Source organism: Fusarium oxysporum, chromosome 11 (assembly GCF_000149955.1).
Source record: "Fusarium oxysporum f. sp. lycopersici 4287 chromosome 11, whole genome shotgun sequence".
Taxonomy (NCBI): Eukaryota; Fungi; Ascomycota; class Sordariomycetes; order Hypocreales; family Nectriaceae; genus Fusarium; species Fusarium oxysporum.
Genome location: NC_030996.1, coordinates 2,152,121 through 2,162,040, shown reverse-complemented (window position 1 = coordinate 2,162,040; position 9,920 = coordinate 2,152,121). Strand labels below are relative to the sequence as shown.

The 9,920-nt window shown below is 47.7% G+C and overlaps 6 protein-coding genes across 6 annotated transcripts in view; 2 read left to right on the top strand and 4 right to left on the bottom strand.

The window, feature by feature from the left end:
• The window catches only part of FOXG_10186 (uncharacterized protein), a gene marked incomplete at both ends in the record, with an annotated part of 1,687 nt that extends 1,465 nt beyond the window's left edge, over positions 1–222 (bottom strand). The window contains one exon of the mRNA XM_018389427.1: positions 40–222. Within this exon, the coding sequence (XP_018247694.1) occupies positions 40–222 (183 nt within the window). The remainder of the gene's footprint in view (positions 1–39) is intronic.
• An 876-nt stretch (positions 223–1,098) lies between these two features.
• On the top strand, positions 1,099–2,634 carry FOXG_10185 (uncharacterized protein; the record flags this gene model as incomplete). Its single annotated transcript, XM_018389426.1, has 1 exon — positions 1,099–2,634. The coding sequence occupies exon 1, from the start codon at positions 1,285–1,287 to the stop codon at positions 2,632–2,634; it is 1,350 nt and encodes a 449-aa protein (XP_018247693.1). The 5' UTR covers positions 1,099–1,284.
• Positions 2,635–2,895: 261 nt separating this feature from the next.
• Positions 2,896–4,737, bottom strand: FOXG_10184 (uncharacterized protein; the record flags this gene model as incomplete). Its single annotated transcript, XM_018389425.1, has 6 exons — positions 2,896–3,092; positions 3,145–3,213; positions 3,266–3,429; positions 3,483–4,028; positions 4,084–4,285; positions 4,335–4,737. The coding sequence occupies 6 exons, from the start codon at positions 4,735–4,737 to the stop codon at positions 2,896–2,898; spliced, it is 1,581 nt and encodes a 526-aa protein (XP_018247692.1).
• Positions 4,738–6,708: 1,971 nt separating this feature from the next.
• On the bottom strand, positions 6,709–7,031 carry FOXG_20242 (uncharacterized protein; the record flags this gene model as incomplete). The annotated part of the gene is made up of 2 exons (XM_018400504.1): positions 6,709–6,949; positions 7,009–7,031. 2 exons carry the CDS (start codon positions 7,029–7,031, stop codon positions 6,709–6,711), a joined length of 264 nt encoding a protein of 87 aa, XP_018247691.1.
• A 623-nt stretch (positions 7,032–7,654) lies between these two features.
• On the top strand, positions 7,655–7,789 carry FOXG_20241 (uncharacterized protein; the record flags this gene model as incomplete). The annotated part of the gene is made up of 1 exon (XM_018400503.1): positions 7,655–7,789. One exon carries the CDS (start codon positions 7,655–7,657, stop codon positions 7,787–7,789), a length of 135 nt encoding a protein of 44 aa, XP_018247690.1.
• A 231-nt stretch (positions 7,790–8,020) lies between these two features.
• On the bottom strand, positions 8,021–9,345 carry FOXG_10183 (uncharacterized protein; the record flags this gene model as incomplete). Its single annotated transcript, XM_018389424.1, has 3 exons — positions 8,868–9,345; positions 8,164–8,812; positions 8,021–8,119 (listed from the first exon to the last, which is right to left on the bottom strand). Exons 1-3 carry the CDS (start codon positions 9,278–9,280, stop codon positions 8,021–8,023), a joined length of 1,161 nt encoding a protein of 386 aa, XP_018247689.1. The 5' UTR covers positions 9,281–9,345.
• Positions 9,346–9,920: the final 575 nt, after the last annotated feature.

Here is a 9,920-nt window from a genome sequence, read left to right as displayed (position 1 = left end):
GAGAACAGGGACGGAATGGCCGATGTGCTCCCAGTTTACGAGATCGTATGATCGAAGAACTGGAGCGCCAGGGGAGTAATGGAATGTTGAAGCGGTCATGAAGTAGGCATCTCCAGCTCGAGTGACTTCCACGTCGGAGAGATCTTCCCAGATAACAGGGTTCGTGAACTTTTCTGCCATGGCGGCAGCGACCGAAAAGAGGAGGCCAAGAATAGCACGCATTTTGGAGCCGTGAAGAACTAAAGAGCGTTGTCGAACAGAACCCATTTACGGTAATTCTCACACTAACTTATAAGAAAACGAGAGACATTCCAATTTGGAGTTTTGATATGAAACGATTGGCGCGCTTTAGCTGAACAGGGATCAGCGTCCAGACTACTTAGACTTCTCACGGAAATATAATCGCCTCTAGAGCCACGAGTAGCAGCGCGCCGGTGTTTATTACAGGGTTGACCCCGCATTATGCACGATGCGCAACTTCAGGCTGAAACAAACGAGGTTAAACGAATCAGCAGATGCTTCATTTATTCGTCACTTTGCCGATAATTAAGGGGAGCTGAAGGCCTTGACTAGGGATAACAGTGGCTCCGTTGACCTATTAGGCTAATTTAGGCGTGTTTTATATGGATCGCTTAACGGAAGATTGGCTTGCAGCATTCGGCATTTGATAGATGTCATCATGTCCCTTTCTGAAAGACGGAATGCCTCTTCCGTTACCCCAGATGAAGCAAGGATACACCAGATGATTTCTCTTCATCTCGCCCTTGACTGAAACATGGCCCAAAGTGTCTTCTCGTATCCGTGCCAATCAATTGAGTCTCCGCCGATATGCTGTCTGTTTCGAGTAAATGATTCGCCTTGTTCCGATTATCCAGGTTCTTCTTCCTTAAACAGCTGTAGTCTAACGATGCGCGCAAATAGAAGCTTCAGGGTCGGTATTATATATGGCTTCATGTATGCATACTAGTTATGCGCGCAAATTGTTTATGGCTATCTTACGAAGAAGTCCTAGCCTATTTGTGTGAATACGATACTCGCTCGCTTATCACGACTCAGTCTACCCTAATCAGTCTTTAAACGAAGTTGAGTTGACTTAAACGAAGTTAAATTGCTACCTTCCTTATACGTGGGTACTGAGATCTGCATGTCCGCATATCAATCAGATATTTAACGACGACCTCGAGCGGCTTGTAACAGTTCCATCATAGAATCACTATTCCACAGGAGCCTCAGTTGGCAAGAAATTGGTTTACGACATCGGCTATTTCGAGAGACATCTTCAAGATGTGGTTAACTACCCCGTTGCTACTCATCAGCACCCTTCTGGGCTTTTCTGGCGTTGCTGTAGCAGACAATCCCATCGTCCAAGACATCTACACCGCAGACCCAGCACCAATGGTCTACAACGGCCGTGTCTACCTCTTCACCGGCCATGACAACGACGGCTCTACCGACTTCAACATGACAGACTGGCGTCTGTTCTCGTCAGCAGACATGGTCAACTGGCAGCACCACGGTGTGCCCATGAGCTTGAAGACTTTCAGCTGGGCCAACAGCAGAGCCTGGGCTGGACAAGTCGTTGCCCGAAACGGAAAGTTTTACTTTTACGTTCCGGTCCGTAATGCCAAGACGGGAGGAATGGCTATCGGCGTGGGCGTTAGCACCAACATCCTTGGACCCTACACAGATGCCCTGGGTAAACCCTTGGTTGAGAATAATGAGATCGACCCAACTGTGTATATCGACACTGATGGTCAGGCATACCTGTACTGGGGCAACCCTGGACTCTACTATGTCAAGCTCAACCAAGACATGCTCTCCTACAGTGGCAGCATCAACAAGGTTCAGCTCACAACTGCTGGATTCGGTAGCCGCCCGAACAACGCGCAACGACCCACAACCTTCGAAGAAGGCCCTTGGCTATACAAAGGTGGCAATCTTTACTATATGATCTACGCCGCCAACTGCTGTTCCGAGGACATCCGCTATTCAACTGGACCCAGCGCCACTGGACCATGGACTTACCGCGGTGTCGTGATGAATAAGGAGGGTCGAAGCTTCACTAACCATCCTGGCATCATCGACTTTGAGAACAACTCGTACTTCTTTTACCACAATGGTGCTCTTACTGGCGGTAGCGGGTATACCAGGTCCGTGGCTGTCGAGAGCTTCAAGTATGGTTCGGACGGTCTGATCCCTGAGATCAAGATGACAACTCAGGGTCCAGCTCAGGTCAAGTCCTTGAACCCATATGTCAAGCAGGAGGCCGAGACCATGGCGTGGTCTGAGGGTATCGAGACTGAAGTCTGTAGTGAAGGCGGCCTCAACGTTGCCTTCATCAACAACGGTGACTACATCAAGGTCAAGGGGGTCGACTTTGGCAGCACTGGTGCAAAGACCTTCAGTGCTCGTGTTGCATCTAACAGTAGCGGTGGGAAGATTGAGCTTCGACTTGGTAGCAAGACTGGAAGGTTGGTTGGTACCTGCACGGTAACGACTACTGGGAACTGGCAGACTTACAAGACTGTGGAGTGCCCTGTTAGTGGTGCTACTGGAACGAGTGATCTTTTCTTGGTGTTCACAGGCACTACCTCTGACTATTTGTTCAACTTTAACTGGTGGCAGTTTAGCTAGAGAATTTGGAATTTGGATGGTATGAGAGTTTGCACTTCTTGTAAATAATTACTCTGACGACTATAGTACATAACTCAAATTGATTGCAAAAAGTAGCCATTCGTCCAAATCCTACATCCCAGACCTCTCATTTCATATCTTCCATACCATCAAGTAACAGAATTTCTGTCATCTGATAAAAGCGCTCATGCTCAATTCAGACACCTTGCAGTAACCCGATATGACATGGAGGCCTGTGCATAAGATATGGTTGCTGACAGCCTAGGTGACATAAGGCTGATAAGCAGTACCGTTTTGCTGCGCCTCCCGCAAGAGTCGCTTGTTGGAGCGGCTGAGCCAGATCTTCATGACGATAGCGCAGGCGCTGGAAGTCAGGCCGAAGGCCATCATACCGATGAAGGCACTGATGTAGCGAGGCTCCTCCTTTGTGACGAACATAAAAGGGGCAGTGAAGTTTCCTAGCAGATTTTGTTAGTTGTTATCTAGGAATCGTCATGAAAGTAAACTTACCGATTTGAGACAAAAGGTTGCAAAGTGCAACGGAGGCAGCTCGCTTTTCGGGAGTCTTTGCAAGAGCACCTGGTGAATAGTCAGTACCATACTAAGTAGTCCAATAGCATGGATAACATACCGCTGACATAACCCATGATGAGAGGGTTGGCGATGTACATGCCGCCAACGTAGATGAAGGAAGCTCCATATCGGGCCTGGGGGTTGGTGGTCGCTAAGCAGACGATGAAACCGATACAAGCAACCGCAACAGGGATGGCATAATGCAGACCTCGCTCCTTGACCCTGCGAGACAATTATTAGTAATTGTGTGGCGCACGATATCAGTTGAGGCTTACTTGTCAGAGTGCCATGCATTGACATAAGAACCAATAGCAGCGAAAATGTAAGGTGGCGCAGTGAGAACAAGAGCAATGACGGAGCTGTAGCCCCAATCGGCGGCCAGACCACGAACAATGGAAGGGTAGAAGTTGGAGAATCCGTAAGCAGCAGAGATGGTGATGTTCATGAGAGTAAGAATGTAGAGCTTAGGATCGCGAACACTAAGCTTCAATCCTTCCCAAGCACCAGTCTTGGCCTCAGTTGTTGAGGGGCGATCGGCAAGGACACGTGCAGCAGCAACCTTTCGCATATCTTCAGTCATGGTCCACATGGCGCTGCCTGTTGTCGAGTCGGGATAATCGGGGATGAACCAGATACAGATCATGGCAGAGCCAGCACCCGCGGTAGCCAGGATGATGAAAAGCCACTGCCAGCCGGCAAGACCGTGAGCCTTCTCCAGAGTGGCGTAGGTAGCGGCAGCGATGAGACCGGCTGAGCAGAAGGCAATTGTCTGAGCTGAGTAGAGGATAGCCATACGGAAAGCGACTTCCTTTCGTGTGTACCTAGGATAATGAGTGATCACGAAGCATTCAATGCGGTTGAGAATGGTGAACTTACCAACAACCGAGAAGGTAGATAGCTCCGGGAAGAAGAGGTGCCTCAACAAGACCAAGAGCGAAGCGAACACCCATGAGCCCAGAGTAAGACTTAACTCCGACAGTAGCGACACTGACACCAGACCAGACAATAGCCATGAGACAGAGGTAAAGACTGGGTCGGATCTTGGTGATCAACATGTTACTAGGAAGTTGACCAAGGACTGAAAACGTCAGTATTCTTTCGAAACGCCAATCATGCAGATGGCTTACCATAACCGAGAGAGAGAATAGAGACAGCCGAAGAGAAGTTGGCACCAGTAAGATTCAAATCCGCGTCGAAACTGCTGAGTCTCGCATGACCGATTGATGCTCTGTCAAGGTAATTGAAGAAGTAAAGACACCAGACACAAGGCATGAGAGTCAGATCAAGACGACGAACAATCTTCTTCTCAAGCTCGCGCCAGTTCGGAATGCCAAGAGCGTCAATCTGCTCCTCAGGGCTAGGAAGACGACCTTCATTCTTAAGGTAACCCTCCTCTACCATACCGAGCTCCTTCTCAATGGCAGAAGCGGTATCGGCCTTCTCGTCGATGGGAGCCTTGACATCAGATGCTGGGACCTGAATGTCTTGCGGAGGCACATCTCCGGCCGCTTTCTCATTCGGGGTCGTCATATCTTGAAGACTAACGCGGAACAAATAAAGAGATAACGACTATTGGAATGGCTGAGAAAGGGAGGGTCTGCGATGTCAACCAAGTCGAGAGGCTGCGTAAACGAGAGAAAAGGCAAGGACAAAACGAAGGTGGACGGCATTTTTTATAGATGAGCGAGACACGAGAGAAAAAGAACATTGGCAATAGGAAAACCCCGCATCTCTCCAACGTTGGCATGGCTGGGCAAGCTGGGGAAAGTTGTGTCCCCAGATGGTGCATGTGTGAGCCAAGAGTCCGGGGCAACAAGAAGCATCTCTTGGTTTAAAAACTGGAGAAGAAAAGGGTTCTGGGGCAAAACGGTCTCGCGTGCGCGAAAAGACACACAGACTGGATCAGACCCCAGATGAATCACCAGAGATCGGCGGTGTCAAATGGTAATCAGATCACTTGCAGTCTATTGCTCTTTAGAGTTCTTCTTTTAGGGTTCAATCACTACCCTATGATGCAGTGGCCGTCGTTAAAGAGGCTCAAAATGAGGCTCTTTTTATCAGCGCCGCATTACCGGGCCGTGGTCAATAGGCCAGTCTGGATCACATTAGTCTCTTAAAAATGCCCATAATGAATCTCGCGTGCTATTATTATTCCACGCTTTCATAAATTCGTCTAAAGGAACCGGAGAAAGAATTCTCTCGTATGTTTTTTTCGCTCTAGCTAGCCACACGCCAAGCTCAATGAATCGCAATGCGTTCATCATATTCCCCAATTATGCAGCAATTCTCAACTCAAGGAGGGGAAGAGAACTTCAACTCCCGTCTTTCCCGTTTATTCTGGGCATGTTCTCCAAAAATGCAGTAAAAGCCCGAGTCTTCCCGTGCCAAGGGCGGAGAGTCCATTGCTGAGACCTGCACTGCAATGCTCCGGGCATCACTACCCACTATAGTGGATTATTCCCGTCTGGGCACTACTCCACTATCATGTCAGGGCCAAGCTTTGCGATAACCAATCTCGCCAATTTGTTGATTTGAGGTGGGAAAAGGTTATTCTTAAGCTTGTTCAGGACCTTGGCGTATGGGGCACTCTTGTACCCGCGGGATTTATCCTTCTCCGGTGTCACTCCGGATCCGACAGTTTGCCGTGCCCAGCCAATCCCGCGGGAGATTTGCATTCGATTCCTTTGTATACCAAGAAATGGTGTGTTTCTCGGAAGTAATTCTGAGATCCTGTTATATTTATCGCTTCGAATACCAAAAGAACATAAGACTCATTTTTCTCATATTACCGAGACTTTTTCCTGCCGCATGGCAAACAACGATATTCTGACGGGTAGGGAAGGGGTACATCTTCGAAATACCCTACAGCAGCTTTTTCAACCTCCAATAACGCCTGTGAGTATTGCACTGGGCGTGCTGAAAGGGTCAGAGAGAATGTAATAAGCAACAGCAAATGTGTGGATTAATATTTTTTCCCTTTCGTGTAGATGAGTCTGTTTTGGAGCTATTTGAAACATGCAGCTAGATTACCCATGTATTTGTTTATTTACCGATGCTGAGGATCATACCTACCCTGTGGCACCAGAATGAATGAGCAAATGTTACCGGGAGTTTACGCTCCATATGGCCCACGGCATTAAATCTCATCCCATTGTTTTTCTGACTTCTGGTATTTGGATCCCTAGCGACAACCTTCATAACCATTGTTTTATCCGCCCTGATCGTGGCCAACCAAGTGCAAATGCATTTTCATCACTTATCAGCGTGACAATGCATCTAACTATCAAGACGCGTTGAGCAAGTTGGAAATTCACAAAACCCAAATAAGTACATACACAAAAAGAACATGAACAGCAAACGGCTTCCATTACTGTGGTCTAATTTTCGATTGCTCCCGTCTCGTCATCCCTCATATTCCTTGATCCAGCTTCTGTGCTTCACACATCTTGGCATATGTTCCACCTTGCTTAACAAGGTCTTCATGACTCCCACTCTCAATAATCAGTCCTTCGTGGAAAACGAAAATGCGGCTTGCTTCCCTAATGGTGGAAAGGCGTTTGATGTAGCTTGCATAGAGATAGATCCTTGGACCTGGTCGAAGAAACCAATTTCCTGACTGAACGCGGCGCGGAGGTACTCGTGTCGAATATTGCGAGTCGGACGTTGGCCGACAAACGTGAACAGGGAGGCATATATGTAGGTACATGCGAATCGCACAATGCCGATGTAAGCAAAGTAGAGGCTGCAAAAAGGAAGAGCATGTTAGTCGTTATAGATATCTCGGTCGTTGTTGTTTCCTACGCGGTTCTCTGGACAGCGGACATGAAACCATCAGGCTCAGATGTATGAGAGTCGCTCAACAATGAAATGAACTGGCAGACAACAAGGTTTACTATGGCTAGCGCGATGGCGGCGATGATGGCGATGATGGCGATAGATTCGAGAGCGTAGTCTGTCGTTTGGCCGAATGTAAAGACTCTCTGCGAGTGAGCATGGTCAACATACTGTACACGGTGTGACTTTTATAGATGTTCGCCATCATCACAACATAACATGAAGTCCCGGAAGCTCGAAGACTCGCTTGGGTTGTCCTCAGAGGTCGAAGGTTCATCGCTTTCTCTGGCGTCTCATACGCCGTGCAGGCGGAGATCGATAGATGCAGCCATTATATGGGAGTGATAGGGAGATTAGATAGAAAGAATAAAATAAATAGATAAAACAGATAAGAGAAAGAGTGATATATTCTGTAGGCAGTTTGACTTATCAAGTGATGGTAGAGACTGGACAACTGTAGTTGGAGACAAGAGAGTCGACTGGGCATTCTCTCGTCGGCATCATTGCTTTGTATACTAATTGGCATTCCTCCTGCCTCCAACAATCAATCTTCTGTTATCACCGGTCCCCACTGAATGATTATCCGATGACTCCCTACCACCGAACAGAAGTCATGGCTCCCTGGCGCTACATTGAGGGCCTGTCGGGCTCTGGAGACCCGGACGGCCGACCCAACACGAAGATGTCGAGGGACCTTGTATACATTGATTCCACTTCTGACCACACCAGCGAAAGTGAAGGAGTCTAATGAGTCAATTCTCACTGTTACGAGTCAGGTCTCATTAGTGACGATGCGCTAGGGAGAGAGGTCGGAGCATCCCGCCGCTGTTTCAGGGCCTCTTGTTCCAATTTAATTAAACTTTGCCCGCCACAACGGATTATGAAGTTTCGCAGTAACTATACTTATCCGAAGTGAGACCCAACATACATCGTTGACTTCCGATTATGATCCAAACGCTTTGTTGTGACATGGGAAAGTTCATGCGTCCTTCGCCCATGACTCCCATTCATAAGAAGCAAGCATAAATGGCCCCACGCCATTTTGCCCATTCTCCAGCTTTGGTCTGCTAACGTAGTACTGATATTGTCAGTAAGCGTTTGCGTTATGGATGCTGTCCTCACCTCAAACGTGACATTGGAACTGGTCAAACCACATTCAGCAACCGTGCTGTTCAGAATCAACGAACCGTCTTCGCCTTCAGTGACAAAGTTGTCAATCAAGCTTGTAAAAGCATCTTTGGCAGTTTCGAGATACTCATCCGAGTCAAGGTATCCCAAGTCAACAGCCTTCAACAAGCCCCACGTAAACATGGAGGAGCCGCTACTCTCGATAAAGTTCCCTTCGCGCTTGGGGTAGGGTTCGTTCATGACTTGCCACCAGCTGCCAAGATCTGGATCGCGGGAGGCCTTGAGACCCTTTGCGACGGATTCAAGATACCCGAGTAACTGGTCGTAGCCGGAATGTGACGTGGGGAAGTACTGCAATACCTCAACGAGAGCCATGAAGTACCAGCCAAGAGCACGTCCCCATACGTTTGGCGCTCGGCCTGTTTCTGGATCAGCCCACGATGCTTCGCCTTCTACCCATCCGTGCACGTGAAGGCCAGTTGTCTCGTTGATCGTGTTCTCATGTATGAGCTCGTACTGCAGAAGTATGTCGTCCCAGGCTGTGTCATTGTCCGAGTCATAGAGATGCGTCCATCTAGCGTAGAATGAGTCTGCCATGTAGATACCATCGAGCCACATCTGATCGCGAAAGAATTGCTGGTGCCTGTAATCCTCATAAGCAGGTGTTGTGAGAGAGGAACTTAATGCTTTCCGCTCACCAAAAGCCCCCGGATGGGGTGCGAGGGTACGAGTCCAGCATACGTCTAACAGTATTGGCAGCCGTCTCATATTTTGGCTCTCCAGTCTGTTTGTAAAGGTATAGATAGTTATGCCCCATTCGGTACTCATCAAGGATATACCGTGATGTGTTGAGCCCTTTAATAGAGCCATCCTCTTGAACAACGGGGCCATCGATCTGGCCGATGTACCAATCAAGATATTTCTGATCTCCAGAAAGCTCGTAGGCTTTCTCAAACCCAAGATAGAGGACTGCATCTTGATATCCAAGGTCCGGTTTGACGCCCTTTGCGATCATGGTATCTGCCATCTCTGTCAGATAGGCAAGGCCACACTCGGCTCCGATGAGCATGGTGACAAGAGACCGCATTAATGGCCGTAGCATGTTTTCCATGATAAGAATCCCTAATATTTTCAATGTACTTATCGCCTGAAAGAATTCTGTTGGATCCAGCAAAGGGGACAGCAATAAATCAACCAGCTCCATCATGACCAGCCTTACTGCTCATATAATAGCAAGACTATGTCACCAACAAGGCAGGTAGCAATGGCCAAACGTCATGCTGTTGGTCATTCGAGAGGTTCATGTGACTATGCACCTGTGATCAACTGTTGTTTCAGAAAGCCTTGTTTCTTTATGCTTTGTGAGGTCACCAATGAGGGGAAACGGCATGCAGCGGGTTGCATTGTACTCACTTGCCAATGAGAGTCTAGGTATGTTGCCGGGAATAAAGCCTTATGCATAACAACATATGATATGTTTCTATTGCTGAGAGAGTTTTCTGATTGATGTTCATAATGTTGATAAAACCTTGTATTGAGACTGATGGTATGATGTATTGAGTTCTTTAGGGTAGCTAGAGGGTATGTTACTATTAATAGCAATATATTATAATCATCAATCTATAACATAATCTTAGATGTATCGCAATCTCCTGCAACACTTTGCTTCCATATTCGCCTCTGGACCATTTAATATAATTACCAGAAGACCTGCTACTATGAAGAGCACCAACAGGGACTTTGATTGCGTC